At 36.8% G+C, this 24,623-nt stretch overlaps 10 protein-coding genes across 10 annotated transcripts; 4 read left to right on the top strand and 6 right to left on the bottom strand.

Annotated features, from left to right (window-relative positions):
* Positions 1-560: 560 nt before the first annotated feature.
* C9374_002581 (uncharacterized protein) lies at positions 561-1,076 on the bottom strand (the record flags this gene model as incomplete). Its single annotated transcript, XM_044692015.1, has 1 exon — positions 561-1,076. The coding sequence occupies one exon, from the start codon at positions 1,074-1,076 to the stop codon at positions 561-563; it is 516 nt and encodes a 171-aa protein (XP_044550128.1).
* Positions 1,077-1,309: 233 nt separating this feature from the next.
* C9374_002580 (uncharacterized protein) lies at positions 1,310-7,575 on the top strand (the record flags this gene model as incomplete). Its single annotated transcript, XM_044692014.1, has 2 exons — positions 1,310-6,443; positions 6,515-7,575. 2 exons carry the CDS (start codon positions 1,310-1,312, stop codon positions 7,573-7,575), a joined length of 6,195 nt encoding a protein of 2,064 aa, XP_044550127.1.
* Positions 7,576-7,879: 304 nt separating this feature from the next.
* On the top strand, positions 7,880-9,728 carry C9374_002579 (uncharacterized protein; the record flags this gene model as incomplete). The annotated part of the gene is made up of 5 exons (XM_044692012.1): positions 7,880-8,771; positions 8,848-8,985; positions 9,098-9,293; positions 9,396-9,519; positions 9,591-9,728. 5 exons carry the CDS (start codon positions 7,880-7,882, stop codon positions 9,726-9,728), a joined length of 1,488 nt encoding a protein of 495 aa, XP_044550126.1.
* A 117-nt stretch (positions 9,729-9,845) lies between these two features.
* C9374_002578 (uncharacterized protein) lies at positions 9,846-10,663 on the bottom strand (the record flags this gene model as incomplete). The annotated part of the gene is made up of 2 exons (XM_044692011.1): positions 9,846-10,516; positions 10,624-10,663. The coding sequence occupies 2 exons, from the start codon at positions 10,661-10,663 to the stop codon at positions 9,846-9,848; spliced, it is 711 nt and encodes a 236-aa protein (XP_044550125.1).
* Positions 10,664-10,758: 95 nt separating this feature from the next.
* C9374_002577 (uncharacterized protein) lies at positions 10,759-12,708 on the bottom strand (the record flags this gene model as incomplete). The annotated part of the gene is made up of 2 exons (XM_044692010.1): positions 10,759-12,196; positions 12,563-12,708. 2 exons carry the CDS (start codon positions 12,706-12,708, stop codon positions 10,759-10,761), a joined length of 1,584 nt encoding a protein of 527 aa, XP_044550124.1.
* An 830-nt stretch (positions 12,709-13,538) lies between these two features.
* Positions 13,539-14,805, bottom strand: C9374_002576 (uncharacterized protein; the record flags this gene model as incomplete). The annotated part of the gene is made up of 2 exons (XM_044692009.1): positions 13,539-14,551; positions 14,595-14,805. The coding sequence occupies 2 exons, from the start codon at positions 14,803-14,805 to the stop codon at positions 13,539-13,541; spliced, it is 1,224 nt and encodes a 407-aa protein (XP_044550123.1).
* A 594-nt stretch (positions 14,806-15,399) lies between these two features.
* C9374_002575 (uncharacterized protein) lies at positions 15,400-16,809 on the top strand (the record flags this gene model as incomplete). The annotated part of the gene is made up of 1 exon (XM_044692008.1): positions 15,400-16,809. The coding sequence occupies one exon, from the start codon at positions 15,400-15,402 to the stop codon at positions 16,807-16,809; it is 1,410 nt and encodes a 469-aa protein (XP_044550122.1).
* Positions 16,810-17,178: 369 nt separating this feature from the next.
* On the top strand, positions 17,179-20,155 carry C9374_002574 (uncharacterized protein; the record flags this gene model as incomplete). The annotated part of the gene is made up of 5 exons (XM_044692007.1): positions 17,179-17,252; positions 17,471-18,833; positions 18,878-19,197; positions 19,255-19,921; positions 19,982-20,155. 5 exons carry the CDS (start codon positions 17,179-17,181, stop codon positions 20,153-20,155), a joined length of 2,598 nt encoding a protein of 865 aa, XP_044550121.1.
* Positions 20,156-20,218: 63 nt separating this feature from the next.
* Positions 20,219-21,062, bottom strand: C9374_002573 (uncharacterized protein; the record flags this gene model as incomplete). Its single annotated transcript, XM_044692006.1, has 2 exons — positions 20,219-20,486; positions 20,602-21,062. The coding sequence occupies 2 exons, from the start codon at positions 21,060-21,062 to the stop codon at positions 20,219-20,221; spliced, it is 729 nt and encodes a 242-aa protein (XP_044550120.1).
* Positions 21,063-21,243: 181 nt separating this feature from the next.
* Positions 21,244-24,541, bottom strand: C9374_002572 (uncharacterized protein; the record flags this gene model as incomplete). The annotated part of the gene is made up of 2 exons (XM_044692005.1): positions 21,244-22,065; positions 22,184-24,541. The coding sequence occupies 2 exons, from the start codon at positions 24,539-24,541 to the stop codon at positions 21,244-21,246; spliced, it is 3,180 nt and encodes a 1,059-aa protein (XP_044550119.1).
* Positions 24,542-24,623: the final 82 nt, after the last annotated feature.

The following is a 24,623-nucleotide window of genomic DNA, read 5'->3' as shown; positions in this document are numbered from 1 at the left end:
TTTGGAATAAATCGTACGATCATACTTGCAAATCAATTCATGAAAGGTTTTGCGCATTGTTCCAACCATTGGATGGTTCTAAAATCGAGAAATTGAAAGACATGTTCCGCTAAAACTTCTTCCAACTCTTCTAACAGCATTGAGAAGTTATCATAACCATTGTCAACGATCGTTGTGTTTTCATCATGACGATGGACCTTAATGTGGTGTTGCATTTTTCTTGAAAAAAGTTCAAAACTGTTTGTCAGGTTCTTCTCAAAAACGCACTCGGCGAAAAGTCTCTGGTTTGATCAATTTCCAAACTCTTATGAGATTTTGTGTCAAGTCTTGACTTTGAACTGAGATTCAAACAAGTAAAAGGTTTATTGAGCTTTGGGTGGTAGTGAAAAGTTGTGGGAAAAAAGAGTCAGGGAAATAGTAATGGAAAACCATGATGAGATGTATGTAGCATTTGCTCGTCCATCACACTCGGAAATGAGTATGGAGATCTACATGCCACGAACATCCATCATCATCATCCATGGATGATGGTATCATAAGGCTAGAGAAAAGAGTCGTGATTAAAACATGGAAGAAGTATCCTCATCTCTCAAATATTGACCAACATCGGCCTGATGGAAACAAACAATATCTGTTGGTTTTACATATCTACACTCTTCCGTAGATTTGGCTGTAACACCAAATCCCAACGGAACATCATTCATATTCATAACAACAACTCCTTGATATTGTGGGCAGTCTTCAGTCATCTTTCCGAGACCAGTCTTCAAAATATGATTTCCGTACAGGAAGGAGAGTTCCGCCTGAGGTTTCACCCACACTTTATACTCGGCATATTGAGCCACATAGTCCAAACAAGTAATCTCCAGTTTAAACTTTTTCGATTTGCTGAATTTACCGAAACACACACCCATGGTTTTCAGTCGTTCAAACGTTATATTCTCTGCAAATTGTAATACTTGATTGCTCAAATAAAACACCTTATCTTTATGAAATCGGAACGAATATTTATCATTGATGAGTTGTTTGACATTCTTTCCAATGTACTTGGTGAGTTTGTCAAAGAAAATTTCCATCTCTTCGTCGGTAGTGGTCTCATTTTTTTTGTTCAAACTTTTGTATGAATTTCGTTTCCCAAAAGAATCATCATGGGATTTATGAAATGCGTCAAATAAAAAGTAATTATTGAACGTCAAGAACCTGAATATTCTTAAAAGTATTTGAAATTCTTTCTGTCTCTGAGTGAAGTAACATTATGGAATAAGAAAGCTATTAATAAGTTCAGATCATCATCCAGAAATCAAAAAAAATGTCTTCATCATCATCCACTTCCTCCGCCAAACAACCTCAAGCCAAGCAAGTCTTGGCGATCGTAGAAAAGATCGGATTGAAAATTGGAGTAGTAAATGGAGGAAAGAGTCTTGAAAACATGTTAGATACTCATTTGCCACAGTTATTAACATTATTGGCTTTTCCCGATAATAGTGTTCGGACCAAAGTGATTGAAGTGTTGAGTAATACAGTAAATAAGAGAGTAAAACTAGAAACGTCCATTAAATTACCATTCGGCAAGATTTTGGAATTATTTCAAAAGGAATTATCTAATTCGTTCATCAAGAACTTTGCAGTCATGTACTTGGACATGGGCTTTCCGCAATTAAGCTCATCCGAGATCAATGAGTATTTACCATCCTTCTTCCAGGCTTTACCTTTACTTGCTTCGAACGTGTCAGGAAGCGATATCTCTCTTTCGAATCGACAACATCAATCCATGTTTTTGAGATTTATTTTAGAGTCTTTGGGGCATATTTCATATCCTGAAAAAGAAGAAGATGCTCTTGAGAAATTTCAAGATATCCGAAATAATGAATCTGGAGCTCTTGATATTTTCTTAGACTTTGCAACAGATTTCATGATGTTCAAGCCGTCACAAAAATCACAAGGAACTCTCCAATCGGTCATACCCAATGGATTGAATATGATGAAAATCAAGAGAATTCTTGGAAGTAAGGAAAACATGGATGCTCAAGAAGTTCAAACGAAGAAAATGCAACTCATTGACTTTATCACAAAGAGTACATGCTTTTCAGAGAATCAACAATTTTTAATATTATTGATTGGAATGTCACAACAAGAGTCAACGGACCAGCTCGGATCTAGATGTGACGTTCTATTGAAGAAATTGAATCCCGACTTTGAAGAGTCAGCACTCGTCGACAAACTCTATGCGCTCTATCTAGGAGATTCTTCAAACGGTATTTCACAAGCTTCCCTCCCACTCAAATACAAGATTTTGACCTACTTATGTAAATCAACCCAGGCCGCAAACCACTTCCCAGAAACTCATCTCGTTCTCATGGATTCATTATTTAATGAATATGCCTCGATGAAATTGCGTGGTTTCGGTATGCAATTCTTCATGTGGATCATTCAGGAAGGAATTACGATTGAACCCAAGTATGCCTCTGAAGTTTTTAGTTCCATTCTTTCCAATGTAAATAGATTGTCCTCATCAGGTTCCAACACTACTGCTCTTTCCTTGAATGATATCACCATTCTCAAGGAAAACATGTATACTGCACTCGGTTCATTCACCAGAAAATTTCCCAATTTTGTTCTGGATCGTTTTGATTTAGTGGAACGATTTTTCGACGCTCTTGCCTTTGAAGACTTAAATGTTCGCGTTGCTGTGTTGCAAGGACTCAGTCATTTAACGCACGCTTTCAAAGTTTTGTTCATGAATAAGCCTGAGAATGAGATTGCTGACTTGAAAAAACAGTTCGAAAATTTGTTTTATGAATGGATTGTTGAGAGAAATACTGGCCTTACAGATCTATTGAGAGGTGGTACATCACAATATCAGAAAATGACACCCTCTGCTAGAACAGCTGTGACTTCTGCTGTTTTGAGATGTGCCAATAACTTGTTCCCATTCGACCACGTCATTTCAAGATTTTTGTGTTTGTTTTGTACAGCTGGTGGTTTCGGTTCAACAACATCGTCGACTGACAATCAGAGTCATCAAATCCGAGAGGAATGCGGGAAAGGAACTGATATTGAAAAATTCACCAAGTTTAGGCAATTAGATCATTGGATCTTACAAAAGAAATCAAATGAAGAGAATAACAAGAATACTGACATGGATGTCGATACAAATTCTGACAGCACCGAAGAAAGCAACAGCTTGCCCATGTTCAAAACTGTACATTTCACATATCCCTCTTTCAAATCGATGGTCACCTTTATTTATGACTTTATGGCCAAGTTTGACGTATCCATCACCAAGAGTACCAGTATGCCTGCTTTAAACAAGATTGTCACACCTTCTGCACATTCTGCCATGATCAATTTCTGTTTTGATTGTTTAAAAGAAGAGACCAAACAACAAAATATTTCCATGTTGCAACTCATTCAAAATATGTCTACGCAATCCAACAATATGAACGATGAGAATGAAAAGGATGATTTTGAGAAATTCCTGTACATTATTGAAAAGTCATTTGATGACAAGATATTGCTGCAATCAGGCTCAACATCTAATGCCACAGATCTCTTGCGTGAAGCTACTGATACTTTGCTAAAACTTTTACTGTCCTTGAAGGACCGAAAAGAATTCATCGAGCATATTTCAAGGAGATTTAGTTTCCTATTAGAGGACAGAGGTCCATTCCTCTTCGATATCATGATTGGAAATTATGATGAAATTGCGAGAGAACATTTCTCCAAGTTTATTGCATTGTTATTTATTTTCGTGAGACAAGATCCCAACAAAACTCAACAGTGTGAAAAGTTAACTGTGTTGTGGAGAGACTTTATTCAACGCCAACTGACATCATTTTCATTATCAGATCATAGAGGAGAAGCCAATGCATTGGGAAGTATTCTCACAGTTGCAAATGTGATCAGTTTGAATTATTGCTTGAGTTATAATGATCACAACGAGCCTTATCTGATTGATTCCTTCCAACTCATCCTTGACATTATTACAACTATTCCACTTTCAAATGTTAGAGAGCCACTTCATCAAGCTTGTTACTACGCATTGGGTGAAATGGGAAATAGCGGAGCCTTGCAACATTATTTATTGAAATTTATTAATCAACAAACAGCGACAACTTTGGGTGAGACAACACCATCTCCAACCGCGACATCTACCAGTGAGGACCCAAAAATCAAATCCATGAATGAGTTAACATCAATACTTGTTAAAAGAATTGAAAAATATGCATCGCTTGCCCGTCAAAAGAATGCTTCAATTTCAAACGAGAAAATACTCGAGAAGTTGATCACTGCAGTGGGTCGCTTAACTATTGGAACTTTACCACAAAATGATCCTAATGTTACTTCTCACTTGGAAGCATTTATTTCTCAACTTTTCGAATTGAACAATGTGAAATCTGCCTCAACGAATACGGGAACTGGAGGTTCATCAAGTAGCAGTAGTTCTAGCACAACTACTTCCTCATCGGCAACTCCACAAGTTTCCATAGATGAAAACATTTCATTTACTGTTGGAGAAGCACTTTCACTCATGTCAGGAGGTCTCAAATATTGCACTCTTTCACATTCTGATAGTTATTATGAAATTTACAAGATGAAGCAACAGTTCACATCAGAACAAGAAGAAAACGAACACTATGACTCTAGAATGAGATATGTTCTAACAAGACTGGTCAGAGAATGCGTATTGAATCCGAAAAAAATCGTTCGTCAAGCATCCAGTATTTGGCTTCTTTCTGTGACAAGATATAGCGGTGTGAACAATGAGTTCTTTAGAAAGTACATTAAAGAGGTTCAAAAAGCATTCTCACTGCTAGTGACCGAAAACAACGAGGTGACGTCTGAAGTAGCTGGACGAGGTCTTGGTTACGTGTATGAAATGGCTGATCCTTCGGATCGAAAAGCACTTGTTTCTTCTCTCATGACATTCCTTATTGGAAATAAGAAGCCACAAAATACAGTCCAAGACACAGAAGAGCTTGTATTGTTCCCTGCAGGTGAAGAACATCAGAAGGGAGGAAAGAACGCTCCAACACTATCAACCTACAAGGAACTTGTTGATGCGGCTACTGATATTGGAAGACCAGAAATGATATATCAATTGTTGGCTGTTTCTAATCATAACGCAATTTGGAATGCCAAGAAGGCGTATGCCTTTTCAATTTCTTCAATTTTAAGCAGCGTGACCGGTGACAGTTTAAGCAATGAAGAGTTTGAAAAAGCAATGCCTCAATTAGTTCCTAAATTGTATCGTTTCTTATTTGATCCAAATCCTGCAATTAGCAGCTCAATGAAAGAAATGTGGAAGTCTTTGTTTGGACAAAATGAAACTGACAAAACCAAACAGAATATGATTACGTCCAAGTATTTGCCCAGAATTATGAGAGAAATATTGAATGGATTAAATCAGGAATTGTGGAGAATACGAGAAGCCTGTTGCTATGCAGTTTGTGATCTGTTTGGAGGAGGAAGCGCAAAAACCTTTGAAGAAATGGCTCCCTACATTAAGGAGTGCTTTCAAAAAGTTTGGAGAGTAACTGATGACATCAAAGATACATGCAGAAAAGCTGCCAATAGTGCATTACAAAGATTGAGTGCATTTGCCATCAAATCATGCAATCCAACCTATACAAGCAAGAGAGAAAATGTGAGTCGAGCTTTGTCTATCGTAATTCCTCTTCTACTGCATGAAGGTTTGCTCTTTCCATTTAAGGATGTTGTTTATGTGAGTCTTTCCACACTTAAAGAAGTTGTTCATGTCAGTGTACAGTATATCAAGCCGCACATTTATGACATTATATCGACCATCCTTCAACAAATGTCTGTTTTGGAACCGGCTGAGTTTAATTATTTGCAAATGAATGCCGAAAGATATGGTATTTCAGTGGAGCAATTGGAATCATTGAGATTGTCTGCAATGTCTAGAAGTGGTCCATTATCAGAAATTATCATGGATTGTGAACGACACATTGACGAAAGTGTCCTGCAACAATTAGTTCCAAGTTTATTAGAAATTTTACAACTTGGAGTTGGACTACAAACACGTGCCCATTGTGCTAAATTTATTTCTCATTTAGGAAAATTCCAAGGAAGATTCCTGAAAGACTATGTGAATGAAATAGATGCTGCCATTATGAGCGCCATACTTCAGTCAGAATCCATCGCAGAGCGTAAAGAACTTGCCACTGCTTTGTCTCAAGTTGTGAAGAATGGTAAAGCATCCGAAGGAAAGCGAGTGTTACAAGAAATTCTTGCACTCTACACTCAAGAAGAAGGAGTCATGAGCCAAAGTCATGAAAATGAAATGTCACGATCTTCTGCGGATGAATTGCGATTGATTAGTGCCATGATATTGGAACAAATTAGCAAAAATTGCCCCATTCTCCTTAAAAAGTTTTACGATATTGCTCTTCCTATCATGTTCATTGCAAGACATGATAAAAGTGAACGAGTGAAAAAATGTGGGAAACTGTATGGGAAGAATGTACCAATACTTCTGTGAAAAACACTTTAGAACTGCATATTAAGGTTGTGGTCGATAAATGTATCGCTCTGTTGGATCATCCCACTTGGGAGTTGAAAAGACAAGGCGGTAGTGCCCTCGCAGAAGTTTCATCTTCATTGGGAGTATTGTTGAATGAGAAACAGGGTGAAAGAGAACGAATGATTAATGCCTTGTTGAATTCCATTGTAGGAAGAGTATGGGAAGGAAAAACTGTCTTGTTGAAAGCGCTTGGAAGTATTTGTGAAACCTTTGTTTCAAAGGAAGATCAATCATTGTCCACCAGCAATCAACAAGAAATGAAAATTCTTGAATTGTTACTGAAAGAATGTAAAAAGAAAGATCTCGATTACAAGTGTGAAGCATTGAAAGCGTTCCATTCTGCAGTGAAAACTTTACATTTCACTACTCATTTCATTTCACAAGAATTTTATGAGCAAGCAAAAACAACCTTCTTAGAGGAGATGCAAAATATTGAAAAGGAAGAGGAAGAAGAAATTCGTTCGGAAAATTCAAATGAAAAGAGAACAGAACGAGTGAACAACGACAAGACCTATCATGAGGAAAAACTGAAACGAGATTTGAAATCGAATAAGAGAGAAGCATGTCTTGTCCAAATTATTCACATTTTATCTTACTTGGTTCCATCTTCCAAAACAAATGTTTCAAATGAAGAGCGAAAGAAAGCACTCGAATGGATTTTCCATCAATTCTTGGCACCTCGTTTAACCTTATATTTAACCCCTCCTATGAACAATGCCTTGTTGAGTGCCTTGTTGCAATATGTGAAATTAAGAAAGAGACTTTCACAAGAATTACCTTTTATAGATTTGGAAGAACAACAGAAAATTCTGCAACTCTTAGTGTTCAATATTGATCCAAACAATAGACAAGTCAACGTGAGACCAGTAGCATTTAACACTTTGAAAGAGGTGTATTCACAAATGATTTGGGATGACTCTCACTCTTCACTGAAATCCATGTTGAAAACACAACTTGAGGAAATTTCCAAACGAATCATGGAACCACTTTTGCACGATCAAGTGACCAATTTTTCAAAACAATTGCAATAAGAAGGTCCTTGTGTTTGTACATTTCCAAAAAAACTCCCAATTCTGTACGAAATTAAGAGTGACACACAAAAAGAGTAGGCATATGTTTGAATAAATACATCCAAAAATTAATAGAAAAACTGTAAACAAATGCTTGTATTTAGACAAGATGATCTTGCAAAAGGCAGAAATACGTGGATGCAAGTTATTGTTCAGTGATCAACGATGACCTTCAAATATTGGCCTGTGCCTTGTTAAAATTTTAAAAGAAGAATTATTGAAGGCCTTGTCGTCCCTGATGAACTTGAAAAGAGAATTGAAAAAAATGTTAAAGAAACAAGGTAGGCCTCAGCTTACACTCATCATAGCGGCCATAATGATCATCCTCATGATGAATCATCATCATCATGGAATTGCTGCTCATTCTGAAACTCTTCCAGTCTCTCAAAAGATTAAAAACTTTTTACAACAACATCGTTCCGATGTAAAGAATTTGGAAACATTTCAACGATGGGTCCGATATCCTTCACTCCCCGAACATGAAAAAGATATTCAGCTGGATATTGCCAAGTATTTGAAGGAAGAACTCCATTTCAACAAGGTAGATATTTGGACCATGGATCAACAAAAGGTAGAACTCGAAAATAGTAAATTCTTTAATACGCCTCGTAATTTTGAGTCGTTAAAGAAGAGTCCGATTGTGGTTGGAGTCTTGGATGGAAGTGCTCCAGAAGATTTAGTAGAGACTTCTCAAGAAGGAGCCATTCAAAACGCTGCAACCAAGTTTAAGCCTTACAAATCTCTCATTATCAATGGACATATTGATGTGGTTCCAGTCGGTGATCCAAAGGCTTGGTTTTTGGAAAATCCATTCAGTGGTCATATTAATGATTCCAAAATTTATGGACGTGGTACTACCGATATGAAAGGTGGCTTGTACGCTGGTTTGTTGGCCATTGAAGCCATTCAAAAATCTCTCGGAATTACTAATATGAAAGGTAAAATTATTGTTCACAGTGTCGTTGAGGAAGAGAGTGGTGGTGCTGGTACTGTGAGTGCCATTTTGCGTGGTTATGGACATGCAGATGCAGGTATTTTCCCAGAACCATCGAATTTCTTAATCTTCCCACAACAACAAGGATCTTTGTGGTTTAGAATTACAGTCTATGGAAAGAGTGCACACGGTGGTACAAGATATGATGGAATTAGTGCTATTGGTAAGTGTTGACATGTCCATACTTCTCGTTACTGACGTTATAATTTCGTGCTATATGCAATTTTCATCATTCTCAGAGAAGGCACAAATTGTTTTGAATGCAATCAAAAAGTTGGAAGACGAAAGAACAGATCTCATTCGAAATGTTCTCAAGAATAAGCTTTTCGAAAATATTACAATTCCAGTTCCAATCAATGTTGGAGTAATTAGAGGAGGTATGTACGGCAGTGGTTCAATCATTGTTCTCAACATTTCGTTGGGCTGCTATTCTCGCTTGGATTTAATAATTTTATCATTTTTGAAAATTGTTGTGCATTGAAACAACAGGTGAATGGCCTAGCTCTGTACCTGACTTTACTGTCATTGAAGGAAGATTTGGAGTGATTCCAAATTATGAAACTGTGGAAGATGCTAAACAAGTGTTGCATGATTTGGTTTTCAAGACAATTCCTGAACTCGATAAGGAGCACTTCTCTACTTATCCTTGTAAATTGGAGTTTATTGGTGCAAGTTGGGTGCCTGGGTATGTTTTTATTTTTGCAATTATTCATCATTTCACCATGAACATGACATGTGGTGCATGAAACAAAACCAATATCGTGCTAACCAATGGTTATGAAAAAAGCTACGTCCCATTGGAGCATGAATTTGTGAGTCAATTATCCAAGTCATTTAGCGAAGTCACCGGTCAAAATCCAATAATTGCCTCAAGTCCTTGGGCCACGGATGCAGGTTACGTCAATATGATGGTATGTGTTAAAATTTTGGCATGATACAATCCAGAGCTAATGAATCAACGCGCACAAATCATCATTAATAGGGAAACACACCTTCTGTTGTTTTTGGACCTGGTGTCACTCACATGGCTCACCAAACCAATGAGTACATTCCAATTGACAATATTTACAAGTCAGCTGAGATTATTGCTTTAACCATTGTTGACTGGTGTGGAGTTTAAATGGTGATCATCTTTTATTTATTGAAACAGCTTTTTTTAATTCTATTAACAGCACTTGTTATATGTGATTCTTCAATTACATGAATAAATTAATTTTTCTTAGTCATGGTGACAGCATTATTCGTCGGACATCATGTTCTTATATTTCTCAGCCAGTTCAATAAGTTCTTGAGGTGTAAACTCGCTATCCAAGACATAAGGTGAATCAATGTTGCTGAAAATCCACTCCACAGCTTGTTCAACATTCAAATCGTTAAGAATGAGAGCCTTCTTTGCTCTGTGCCTTGAAAATCCTAGTTCCGTAATTGCTGCAACCAAATCTTCCGTAACAGGCAAGCTATCAACTGTAATTGGTGGCCCTTGTTGTGATGTTGTGCCAGTGCTTGCTGCTGTTGTTGTTGTTGAAGTGCTTCTTGGAGGATTCTGTGTGGTCGTTGATGCTGAAGAACTTCTTGGAGGATTACTGGAAGTGGTCGTTGTCAATGTTGGAGGTCTTGTTGTTGCTGAAGGTGAAGTCGTGGAGCCAGTACCACTTGTGGTTGGATGAGTACTGGTAAATTCAGCCATAATTTGTTCCAACTGATCCGATACAGAACCTCCCGAAGTAGAAGCTTGTCTATTGATTTCATTCATGGTCAATGAAGCTACATAATCGGCCTCAACTTCCTTCTGAGTTTTATATCTCTTCGTGGAGTGATTGATTGGAATCATCAACACAAAACCCTTTCCCAAGGCATAATCACTTAAATTAGCTTGATCATTCAATTCGACTCCATTCTGATAATATGCTGAACGCCCCGATCATAGCCTTTTAATTTGTTTAGATAATTCTTGAGATCGGAAATGGTTTTATTATCATGTCCAGCATCATCATGAAGCGGAACCATCAACGTACCATCCAACATGGTCCGAATTGCAATACGATTTTGAGACATTTTTTTATTTTTAGATTTATAAAGCCATCATGAAACTAATTGCTTGTGGAATTCTTTTAGTTCATTACTCAACGAGATATGAAATGATAGGTTGGTTACTTTTTAACTTTCTTTGATTCAGGTTGGTGGTTTACATTTTCACTGCCACCAATGTTGTCACTTTTTCTCTTATTATCACAATTACTAGATTTGCATGACGTACAACCTTCCTTGGAGCATCGACAATTCCTACAATTTCCTGTTATACATTTACAGCATTGCTTCTTCTTGATGGAAACTATTTTCTTTGATTTTTCAGAAGAATCCAAAGAATGTGCTTTGTCTGTGTCATGCATGGATGGTGTTGTGACATTATTGAAACAATTGAGGCTTATTTGATTATTGTCAGGGAAGAAAATTGATGTGTAGTCTTGAGTGTCAACTGTTTCGGTAATGTCTAGCAGTTGCAGGCATTGTCGTGCAGTTATCCTTTCCTTTCTTTGATTGTTCACCATCTTCTGGAGCATGGTAAATATTATTTGCCCTTTGGATGTATCTAAATCTTTACATTTAGCTTCAATGATGGTCCATATTTCATCATTCATATTTTCTATTTGTTTCTTATTAATTTCACGTTCAATGATCAGCTCAATAAAAACTAATCCAAGTGAAAAGATGTCTGTTTTTGGATGAATGAAGTTTGATCTAATTATTTCCTTCTCAGGTGCATTATACTTAGACGTTCCAGCAGTTGATTGTATCAATGTTCCATAAAGATAGCAAACATCACCATCTTCTTCATCAAATGTCTTGGCTAGCTCAAAATCAATGAATTTACAATAAAAGCTTGGATGTTGTTCATTGGCAATAATATTCTTAAAATGTTGTTTTTCCACTATTATGATATTACTTGGTTTGACGTCGTTGTGAATAATTTTTTTTGTGTGAATGTTGTCAATTTCTAAAAGTAATTGGATGATGATGTGTATCTTTTCTGCAGGTGATCTTGTTTTTGCAATACTATTCAACTCCTTCCCTTGGATTGATATCTCCATGTATTGAGAGCAAAGTGTTCCGTTCTTTTCCACTGTTGCACTAGGAAGAAATATATTTCCGAGAGGAAGGTTGAATCTATTGGAATGGAAAATTTTTACAAAAACTGGTTGAGAGGAATGATCAATCTCACCAAAGAAAATATCTTTTGGAATATTACCTTGACGAGGAATGGTACTTATTTCGAAGAGATACTCTTTTAGTGTAACGGTAGTTGTCAATGACGTTTCTGTTGTTTTTTGCCAATGAATAACCAACTTGTCACCTTTTGAAAAATCAGATGTGGTAGATAGTGTGTTTGTTAGTCTCTTTCTTCCTATAGACTCTTGGGTTATTTGTTTAATCCACTCATTCTCTTCGAAAATTGTTTGTCTACTTGCTTCTAATAAAAATGAAATCAATGTGTCGAGATGTTGTTTTTCCTCTTCTGTTGAGGGTTCTATTGGGAAAACTCCAACGTTAAATAAGTGGTATTTGTAGTTGTTTGGGAATGAGAAAATTCTGGAACAAATGCCTTAATTCCAATCACACGAACAAATTTCTTTTCGGTCAATAATCCATAAGTTACCAAATCCTTGATTTCGGATACAGGCTTCATATTTTGGAGCAATGTACTGTAAAACATTCTTACATAGCCACGACTTTCAAAAAATTAGGATGGGCATAATTAAGGTCTACTTTTTCTTCTTGTACAAATTTTATCCTAATGTAGTCCAGGGATTCGAATCCAGAAAAGTAATCAGGGTTAGTTATACCCTCCAGTATCTCACTTACTTCCTTACAAAAGGAGTGTGAATGATGAATGATATTACTGATTGAGAGACATTCTTATTTGTCATGTTAGCGCAATTGTAAAATGAAACTTACGCATTCATTTTGAAGCCATATAGAAATGGCAGTTGTAATAATTTGTGATATTTGGTATTGATATGAAACAATTCACTACCTTCTCCTAACGAGTCTATTTTAGTTGGGTGTAGGCAATCTAATAACAGTTGATACGCTCCACTCATATTTACAAAATTAAACACTTCTTTGGCTTCAGTAAATCTTTCAATCACCAAACGAGAATATTGAAGATGTTGCAGATATAGGCTTTTTTGTCCTCTTTTTTGAAGCTGTTAATGTGGGTGGACATTTGCTCTATTGAATTTCTCAAATCGGTAATTATTGAAACTTTGCTCTTTGCCTTTTTGTAATTATGATCTTCATGCTCGGATATCCAAGTAACTTGAAGCAAATCCTCAGCGATACAAAGTTTATGATTGAATTCTTCGGAGCCTTCACTCCAAATATTTGTTCTCCTTCTGAATTTTCTTTGATGAATTTCCTCCATCTTGGCGTCGAAGGATTTGGTCATTTTTTTTGGCGGGTTAAGACTGCGTTGATAAAGAAATCATTTGGTGTAAGAAATATTATACAAGGTTTTGAACTTTGAAACATTTCAATGTGATGACTGGTCGTGAGTTTTGTGGATATGTCAGACACATAATTCACTTTGATAACAAGCTCGTTGTTGTAAGAAGAGATTGTTCGATTTTGTTCAAAATCAAACATCAGTTTCACTTCAAAAATAAAATCTCCAATCCGAAGATGATCTTGGCACCTTGCTGGATGGCTTGGCAAAAATCAAGCATCCAAAATTATCTTTCCGTTATAGAATTGATACAACGGATGTTGAAAGCGTGAGTGGTTAAATTTATTGATTTTCATCTTGTTTTGGGCGAGTCCAGCAAGTTTCACAGTTTTTAAGAACAGAATTTCCTATTTTTCATTGAATTCAACAATTTCCAACGAATTCTCTGACACACACATGTCGTTTTCATGACATGACCACCATGATTTAGGAATACAATTCCAATTGGAATACTCTTGTCAATAGACTTTCAGCACTCAACGGCAGTGCATTCATTAATCGAAATCCACAATAGACCCATGGGTTACTCAAGTCAATCACCTTTTGTCCTTGTATGAGACCATTGAATATTCTACGGGCAGCATCCGTGGAATAGATACTTCCAGGAATATTTTCTATATTTCTAATTGATTCTCCCATTTTAGTATCAATGACACCAGCTGGAGTAATGACATGAAATGAAACTTGATTACTATTGGCATATTTGCGAGTCCATTCTCTGAAAACTCTTACATTTTCAGAACTACTCTCTGTTAATAATTGAATTCCATTCATGGAAGTGCTTTCAATAATGAAATCCATGAGTCTGAAAAATTCAAAGAGAAAGGTTTTTGTAATTCCATAAGGACCCATCAATTTTCCAAAATATCCAACAGAGCTCGAAATGATGGCAATTTGTTTTGGAGAGTGAATTTGTGGATTTCTCAGTTTTTTCGCTTGTTTCAAAGCGGGAATCACTGTATTCAGTGTTCCATTAATATTGACTTGAAATTCTTTCCAAATGACATCTTCTTCGTCAATGACAACATCACTCGCACTGGTACTGGTCATTCCTTTTTGATCCACTTGCATTTCACGTGCAAGAATTTGAGAATTAGTTGCAGCACCACAAATCAGCAAATCATAATCTACTTCAGTGACGATACTTTCAATGACTTGTTCATTACAAATGTCACACTCTCGAACAATGATTTGAACCGAGTCCTCACGAAGAACACCTTCACTTTCAGCAATGATTTTCATCAATTCTTGTTGAACCTTTTCTAATTTGGAACGATTTCTTGACACGAGAGTGAGAGTTTTTGGGGAATTCACAGTAAGAGTCGTGTCGGATTCTTTTCGATCTCTGGCAATGTAGGCATTTCGTAACCAATGAACAATGACTTCACGGGCAAGGGCTCTTCCTAACCCTGTACTTGCTCCTGTGATACATACCGAGTCTAATTTATTGGAAGAGTTTGAATCAAGCTGGATTTGTACCACGTGGTTGTAAGCCCTTCTTGGTGAGTTGATAAAAGAATCGAAACGATTGAACGAGAAAAGCCAAAACGGAAAGAATGGGATAACAAATGAAAACAATGTGCAATTCGAGTAATTCTTTGAGGAGATGCCACAAATTTACAGGGTCATTGTTGTTGAATACAAAGTGAGTGAAATTCATCCACAGATGAAGAGGATTGGTTTCGAAAATCATTTTTTTCAAATGAGGGAAATTGCAATGAGTGGACAATGGTGCATGTTTCAGGAAAGTATTCGAATTTGTATCTTGACCTTTTTAAGGAAATGACCACAATGTTGACATGATGTGAAATTATCTTCGCTTAATACTTTGAGTACAAGAGTATAATTGAGCAAACCAATTTCGGGTTCAAGTTCAAGTATCATGGCCTCACAACTCTTCAAACGATCTTACAAATTACTTCCGAGAGAACCAATTTGTAGTGGTGTAGGAACGTGTTTGGAGAATTTAACATAAGCACTAATAATACAAATTGATGTTCATGGAAAAAGACTCCGGGCATAGAATACTATTCAATGAGAGTATGGCCAACTGTTGTTGATATTGTTGGTTAATTTAACAATAACATAACTCTAATACAATTGTTGTTCATCAATTCTCGTTCATGGAAAAAGGCTCAGCGAAGTGTTCATGAATCCATTGAGCTAGTCATCTCTCCAAAGAATACTTTTCAATTAGAGCATGCTGATTCAGGAACAGTTTTGAAAAGATAGAGAGATACTCCGTCGCAGATTCACCAATTTTAGCGTCGGATTAAGCATTAAAAAAATGCAACGCTGTGCAAGTCTCTATTGGCCACTGGTGGCTCTTGTACTGTTTTTAGTGACCACTCCGCATGTCTCACGTGCTGCCAATAGACATGAACCACACAAGAACACCATTCGTCCTTTCATTATTCCCTATGATCATTCCGATTATTTAAAATTACAGCATCGATTGAATGAGACTCTCTATTTGATGAAGACGGAATGGAAACAGTATGGAGCCTTCCATAGTTTATATTCTACTCCAGCCACGAGATGGGAAATGGGTACTGATCTGGATCAACTCATCGAGTTGGTTCAATATTGGCTTGATGAATTTAATTGGAAGCAACAAGTGGAAAAATTAAATTCAAAATTACCACATTTTGAAACGACTATAACTTTGGAAGATCAAGAGGATTTGATTCGTTTTGCATGGAGACAATCATCCAAACAATCCGATTTGCCATTGGATCAGAGAAAAGTCCTTCTCATTATTCATGGATGGCCAGGAAATGTTTGGGAATTTCACAAAATTGTGAACGAGTTGGTTGAAGAGAAAGGCTTTGATGTCGTGGCACCTTCCATACCAGGCTATGGGTTTTCTTCAGCTCCTAAAACGGAGGGTTATGATGTGAAAAAAGTGGCTTCTCTCTTTGTCAAGCTCATGAGAGAGCTCGGTTATGGCAAGTATGTCGTTCAGGGAGGAGATTGGGGAAGTTTGATTGGAGAGAATGTAGCTCGATTGGATTCGACTCATTGCATTGGTTATCATTCGAACATGTGTGTAACATTGCCTTATTGGCAAGATTGGCTTCAAGTTGCAGTAGACTCTGTGAAAAAGATCATCTATGGAACTCCTCTCATTGAGAATACTGAATCTTTTAGTTCCTTCTTATTGTATACTGTAAAATATTTTACTGCAGATGGTGGTTATCAACATATTCAATCGACAAGACCTGATAGTTTGGGAATTGCATTGTTGGATAGTCCTGTCGGTACGATGGCTTATATTTTAGAAAAATTCATTTCATGGACCGATATTCCACAAAAAGATACTTCTCAATTATTCACTCGAATTTCACGAGACGACTTTTTGACCATTGTCATGATTTATCAATCGACACGAACCATCGCCTCAAGTATTCGACTCTACTATTTTACCATGGCCAATAATGCTCAAAAGTCCTTTGGTGAAGACAAACCCTATCTCACAACACCCACAGCATGCGCAGTGTTTAAGGATTTATTTAGAGCCACTCGATATACTGCACAGAGAAATTTCAATTTGGTACAATTTAATCGATTTGAACAAGGAGGACATTTTGCTGCGTTGGAAAATCCAAAAGCATTGGTGCAAGATGTTGTTACCTTTGCAACAAATAGGTTTGACACTTCAATGGAAAGCAAAAAGAAGGAAAAGAACGAGTTGTAACAGTGACAGTTTTCTGCACAACAAGTAGGTACCTTTTTTTGATGTGCGAAAGGATGAGATACCCGATGACATTAAATTATCCATGATGATGAAGAATCCAAGACTACATCTTTGTAAACTCGAGCTCCAACAGACAAAAAAAATGATCCAAAACGGAAGACGGCTCATTTCATCCTCCTCACAGCAAGAGCAACGAAGAGTGGCAGCTCAATTGCTCTTCTCTTCTTGCCTATCATCAGGCAACACCAGTAATTTGAAATTGATGAACAATTCCAAATCGTTAGGAATGAATCATCCAACGAAATATTCGTTTCATACAAGTGCCATGACTGGCTTGAATAAGGATGAATTGTTGTGTCGAGTCATTCCATGGTGAGAGCCTATAGAAATTACGGACATCTTGAGGCTGATATTGATCCTCTCGGAATTAATACTCCCAAAAAGTAGGTTGACACTTTCAAGTTATTCCAATGATTTCATTCTGAATACTTTTCTTTTGAATATCGATATATGAATGAATATATCGTTACTCTGATCATCACTCCTGATTTCTCTTTGTCCAAATATTTATTTGTAAAATCAACGATTTTTTCATCATGTCATCTTTTATACAAAATTATCTTCGGGTGAAATTCATCATCCTCACTTACCACACACACAGAGGAAGCACCATTGAATTAAATCCTGCCATATATCATCTGAAAGACATAGACCAAGTCGGATCCACTGCCGTTGATATTGATGGAATTGTTCATATCGGAAGTGCTCAATTCCCAAAGAAAACAGCAACCATTCCAGAAATTGTGAATCATCTCAAAGATGTCTATTGTGGAAATATTGCTGCTCAATTTTCTCATTTGGAAACAACCAAGGAACAATTGTGGTTGGCTAAACAATTGGAAGCTTTGCAAAGCGAAAATATGTCATCGCAAGAACAAAAGAGAGCAATGAAATTGATGGTTGAAAGTGAAGCTTTTGATCATTTCATGGCAAGAAAATTCCCTGGTGTGAAGAGATATGGTTTGGAAGGATGTGAGTCCATGATTTATGCTATGGATGTTGTGATGGAACAATTAGCACAAGACAACATTTCAGATATTGTTCTTGGCATGCCTCACAGAGGTCGTTTGAATTTATTGACTGGCTTGTTGAATTTCCCAGCTCGTGCCTTGTTCCACAAAGTGAAAGGAGGTTACGAATTCCCTGAAGAATTGATTGCAACTGGAGACGTTCTTTCTCATCTTGGTATTAGTACTGAACTTGTTTATGGTGACAAGAAAGTTTCCTTGTCCTTGTTGAACAATCCTTCTCATTTGGAAGCTATTAATCCTGTGGCTCTTGGTAAGACACGTGCCAAGATTAGTCACGGTAAGAATGCTGCTTGCATTTTAATGCACGGAGATGCTTCATTTGCTGGACAAGGAATTGTTGCTGAAACCTTCACCTTGTCAAGATTACCATTGTTCAAGACCGGCGGTACTATTCACATTATTGTGAACAATCAAATTGGTTTCACTACTGCTCCACATCTTTCAAGAAGTACTAGATATTCTGGAGACGTTGGTAAGATGGTTGGATGTCCAATCTTGGCTGTTAATGCTGAAAATGTTGATGATGTCAGAAAAGTCATGATTATTGCTGCCAAATACAGAGCCAAATTCAACAAGGACATTATTGTGGAATTGTTTGGTTATCGTCGTCATGGCCACAATGAATTGGACGAACCATCTTTCACACAACCAAAAATGTATCAAGTCATTCGATCCAAACAAACCTTCCCAGTCGCTTTCTCTGAACAATGTGTGAAAAATAATGTCACAACACCACAAGAAGTGTCCAAGATTAGAGAAAACTATACTCAACATTTGGACAATGAATACAAGGCTGTTGATACTTACAAGCCTGAGAAACGTTATTTCTTGGGAGATTGGCACAATATTATTCAAGCTACTGACTTTTCGAAACTTTCTCTTCCAATTACTGGTTACAATATGAAGAGATTGAAGGAAATTGCAATTGCTAGCGTTACTATCCCATCTGGATTCAATGCCACAAGCACTTGGAAAAGTATCACATCAGTCAACGTTTGCAATCTCTTCAAAAGGATGAAAAAGATATCCACGTTGATTGGGCTACCGCTGAAGTGATGGCATTTGGTTCCCTGCTCGATGAAGGTTACACTGTCAGATTGAGTGGTCAAGATGTTATTAGAGGTACTTTCAACCAAAGACACTTGGAATTTGTTGACCAAGAAAATGAGTCAAGAATTCTTCCAATGCTTGGCGCCATTCCAGGAGCTAAGGAAAGATTTGAACTTGGTCAGTCACCACTCTCTGAATTTGCAGTGATGGGCTTTGAATATGGCTACACTATTGATAATCCAAACAAGTAAGTTCAACACAATGTGTATGATTCATTTCACACTATTTTCAACATTATTTACAGCTTCTCTGTCATGGAAATGCAATTTGGTGATTTCTTTAATGGTGGTCAAATTATTATTGACACCTTCATTGGAAGTGGTGAAGATAAGTGGTGTTTGTGCTCTGGTTTAACCTTGTTGCTCCCACACGGTATGGATGGAGCTGGTCCTGAACACAGTAGCGGTCGTATTGAAAGATTCCTTCAATTGTGTGACAGTGACATTAATACTGACGAGTTGGTCCAGAAGCGAGTCAATATGTGTGTCGTTAATTGTTCGACTCCTGCTAACTATTTCCATGTGTTAAGAAGACAAATGAAGAGAAAGTTCAGAAAGCCATTGATTGTCTTTACACCAAAGATTTTGTTGAAGAAGAAGGAATGTGTCAGTAATTTGGCTGAATTCGCTGAAGGTACCATTTTCCAAAGAGTGTTGACTGACGACTACAAGCACAAGGATTTATCTAAGGTCAAGAGAGTTCTCTTCTGCAGTGGTAAGATTTATTATGACCTTTTCGAAGAAAGAGCAAAGAGAAATATGGAAGAGCAAGTTTTGATCATTAGATTGGAACAATTGAGTCCATTCCCATTCGAACAATTGTATGAAGTTATGAATAACTGGAATAAGGAATGGATGAAGACTGTTGAGTGGACCTGGGTTCAAGAAGAACATGAAAATATGGGTGCATACGTAAGTACTCATTCTATTTGATATTTTGCTTAATATTAACATGCACAATATTCAATTTAGACCTTTGTTGCTCCAAGACTTAATAAGGCAATTAACACAGTCATTCACGGTGACAATAGATATAACTTGATTGGATATATTGGAAGAATTGCAGCATCAGCACCAGCCACCGGTTTGAAGTATGTTCATGAAGCAGAAGTGAAACACATCATGAACTCTGCTTTTAAGTTCTAAGTCAATACAATCATAGGTCGTTTCTAAATGCTGAATAAATTCTAGCTTTTTAATATATCGAGCTTAGTCCACTTTTCCTAGGTATATTTCAAGATTGGCCAAATTACTTGCTAGTGTTGTTAATTCCTTCTCCATGGCATAGGTCGTTTCTAAGTGCTGAGGAGCAAATTTGTAAGCTTCCACACCGTATGATGCCGTGTCATTCACAGGCACACAATTTTCTTTCAACGGAAATCCTCGTCGCATTACTTTTTTCAAAGTGTAAATATCTACATAAGTTCCAGTCTTTGAAATAAAACGATATCCTTCCTTGACATATTCGTACACAAACCTGATCGTGAATTTGAGTGAATATTCGAAATAAATTGTCACAGTAAATGAAATGATCCAGTTAATTAAGCACACATATGATTCACATAAAAAAACTCCACAATAATGACACATACTCACAAGCCAACATTTCCAACATTGTCAACGGACTTCCACCATAAACGCCACTCAACGATACCGTCCTCACATTGGATTTGAATGGCATATCCTTTTGTGGTAATACATAAACCCCCAATGATTTAATATCTTTCCATACAATTTTTTCCGTTTCCTTTACTTCCATCTTTTCCAAAACATTTGTTTTTACCACATCAGCGACCACATGTATTTCAAATTCTTTTGAAAGAGATAGTGAAGAAACCACGGTAGCATCTTCGGATTGTATAGTTGATGATTGTGGTGGAGGAAGCGATGAAAGAGTTTTATATACATTGGTCCATTCTTTGAAAGGCTTTTCTTTGGTTCCTAAAAGTCCAGTTAATCGTTCCATCATGGGTTTTAATTGATCATCACTAATGATCCCTGAAATTTTAATTTCATTCACCGTCGTATTAGTCGGAACGGAAGAAAAATTCATGATGATCAACGTGTTGTCGGGTATTTTTTTTGCAAATTATTTTCTCAACTTCATAATTTTCTCCAATTATTGATCTAATAGTATTTGCAAACCATGACTTGTTTGGAAACAATTATTCATTATTTAACATGTGAATTAATGGTGGGATGCTTATAAAATATAGTTTTTCAATAGATGTATTTTACTCCACAATACTCTTCATAAAATTCAAAAATCTTCCTGCATACATATTCGGATCAACCACACTAATTCCACTCTCCTCTCCAAAATAGATGGTCTTGATTAGATTTTCACCTCTCTTTTTCAAACCATACTGAATGAGAATGTCAATGATGGCCACAAAATAAATTTCTTCTCCTTGATTCGTCGAAAGCATGCCTCCATAATCTTCTTGATAGAACGTTCTGAATGATGATGAAGGAAGTGTGGTATAGATGGGATCTTGGTAGTGGATTGGTTTTTCACGGAATTTTTTCGTTTCATGAATACCAACGAGGAGAGAATAGTCAATAATTTCATTGCGTTCGAGGAATTTTGTGTCATCCATGATTTGTTTCAACAAGCGTTCTTTTTTGAGGGGATCTTGAATGCGCATGGTCTTGTCAGTGTCTTTCCAATTTAAATCTTTCAAAATTCCAACTCCTGTGGAATTGTATCTTCCAATAGTGCTGCCTTTTAGGTCATAAATTTTGTCAATGGGAAGTTGTGTATCGAAAACATTGCCCATGACAATGAAACAAATATCATTAATTTTGTACAGTCCATAAATTTTGGTCAATAATGTTTCTCGGTTATTGTACAAGTAGGAATAATAATTTCCTAAAAATTCCATGGTTGTTTCAAATTCGGCTGAGGATATGGTTTTGCATAAAAATCGACCGTTGTGAGTATAGAAAAAGAAATTACCACTCTTTCCATCAGTTAAGCGCTCGCTTAGGGTGGTTAATTTACCCATTAATAAGTTACTGAAAAGCATTTCTGGTCCAAATGAAAGTGCATATTCCTGAAGTGTGAAAAATAGAAAAAATAAAACAATCAATTAAGTAAATAGGTGTAATAATATTGACAATATGTCCGCAAAAAAAACTGTTAATACTGTGTGTGTTATAGTTGCTACTTACCTCTTCACTCACTCCAAAGAGAGCTCGAATATTCTTAAACACAAGAGGAGCACAATCAGTAAATGTTGTCTGTTCATCAATGTACTTGGTGTTGGGATCATCAAGATTATAGTGGATAGGTGGTTGGATACATCTTAAAAATTTTGGTGGCGTAAGTTCAAAGGTGTTCATAAATTTAAAATCTCTATCGGTCAAGTATGGACCTGATATGCTTGGCCGTATTTCTTGAGAAAGACGAATTCCAATCATCATTGATAACACTTTGTGGAACGAAGGATGGCCGAAAAACACAGGTTGTCCTCCGTTTCTTGATAAATTTCGTGTTAGCTTGAGTTTTAACGAGTCATTAATAGGTATTTGTGAAAATCCTAGTATTAAGAATGGATTCTCCTTCACCGCTTTGCAATATTCTGCAACAGTGATCGAGCCATTATTCGTTTGATCGATGCTTGAAAATATTTTCTCTGCAATAGTGACGGCATGTGACAATATTTCAGAATGGCCAACAAGTAAAAAACTGGATGGAGAATTAGATCCATCGGTGGTTGCATTTTTGTAAAGTCCAATAAAGTCAAGTGTCGAGAAAATTTGCTGAAACACAGTGATAAAATCTTGTTTTGTGGCAATTCCGTCATTGTCTCTGTCAAAAATGTTGAAACCAAGTTTTGCTTGTTCCTCTACCCCAACGTTAGAATAGAGCGTTGAGGCTGATTCTTTAAAATCAAATATTTCAATAGATCCGCTCTTGTTTAAATCCAGTGCATTAAATAATCGTCCGGCAAATGTTGGCTGTATTTTAGACTTTTTGATGGTAGGATACGGAGCGTTAAAGTCAAACATGAAGGTTCTATCAAAAGCTAACAGCGACAAGTGTTGCGTAAATTCACACAAATCCAAATAGCTATCCTTGGATTGTGAATCAATGATGTGGAACACAAAGGTCAAGTATTTGTGTTCTTCTTCAGAAAATTTGTTGGTAAGATCTCGTTTGTTGATACTACTAATCATTCGTTGTGATAGTGATCGTCGATGTTCGCTGCTGCTTGGCTTTGCAGTTCCTCTGGGAGAAGTGAATAAATCTTTGGCAGTTGTTGTTGTTAAACGAAGTGAAAGTCTGGGGTTGCTTGCATGTGAATTTGACGATGAAAGATCCTCAGAGCTGCGTTGTGACCGATTGACAAATGGTCTGGGAGTAGCTACGGATGTAGTGTTGATGTTGTCCTTATCAGTTGTCGTTTCCGGTAAGCTACTGGATGAAGTCATTAAGGTGTTACTATTTGGAATCGTTTCTGAGAAAGAAAGTGACTGTCGTGAGGACGAAATTGCTGCTGAGAAGGAGTTAGTTTTTCGAATTGCTGTGTTATTACTATTTTCAAGATTTTTGTTGATAGCATCGTAGTAAGCAATTTGTTGTTTCACAAACGTCAAATTTTCCAAGGTTTGTTGCTGGTCACTAAGCGATGTCATGGGCGGTTCTTGTTGTATATTGTCACTTTGTGAAGATAATTTCGATGATGTCATTTCAGAATTTTTTGCAGACAATTTCGAAGGCAGTTTGGGTGGTGCTTTTGAACTTGCATTGTTTGGGCTTGTGTTTGAATTACCTGTGGTTGCTGAGCTACTAGCAGCAGCCGCCGAAGATTTTAAATCTGAAGGTGATGATATACTGCTACTTTTTTTTAAAGGTGGAGGAGTTCTTCTTGGTGAGGAATTTCTTGTATTTACATTCACTGTTTCTAATTGTTTGGGTTGAATGATCGATTTGTTTAGAGGTGTTGTCGTCTTGTTGGAATTTTGAGTATTGATTTCTGATGATGGTTTCGTAACTACAGGTTGCATTGTTGAGATCGTCTTGTTGTTATCAAATTTTTGATATTTCTGTTCGGTTTTGTCAAAGCCTTCACCCAATAACAATCCACCTCCATTTCCGATATTTCCATAATTTTGGTTTGTTGATGAAGATATGGATGGATAAATATTTGAAGAAGGATGAACATTTGGATTGTAGAGCCATGATGGTATTGATTCTTTTTCATGATGATTCAAGTCCTTTGAGTGATCAGTTAAAACTTTTCCTGAATCACTTCCTCCTCCGAAATACGATCTCTTATCATTGAATATGATTTCACTCCGATACAAACACTCCCTTGCAAAATAAAATAATTGATCCGTTTTCAACTGAACATCTTGAGAATACAAATCCACATGCGAAATATTCATCGGAATGGTTAATTCTCTCAATTGTGAAGTGATCAAATCAATACAACACAAATACTGAGCAAAGGCTTCTACATAGTGCTTTTCATCTTCAAATTTCAAAGCAAAAGATAAAGATTCCCGTACTTGATGATTAGACATCCATGAACAGAATAATAGGTAATTCCGATTAGACAATGCGATGATAATAAAAGTTTTTTTTTGAGATTTTAAAATAGCATTC

Source organism: Naegleria lovaniensis, assembly GCF_003324165.1.
Source record: "Naegleria lovaniensis strain ATCC 30569 chromosome Unknown tig016, whole genome shotgun sequence".
NCBI lineage: Eukaryota > Heterolobosea > Eutetramitea > Acrasida > Naegleriidae > Naegleria > Naegleria lovaniensis.
Note: the sequence above shows the minus strand (reverse complement) of the source record. Positions and strands in the feature narration are given on the sequence as shown.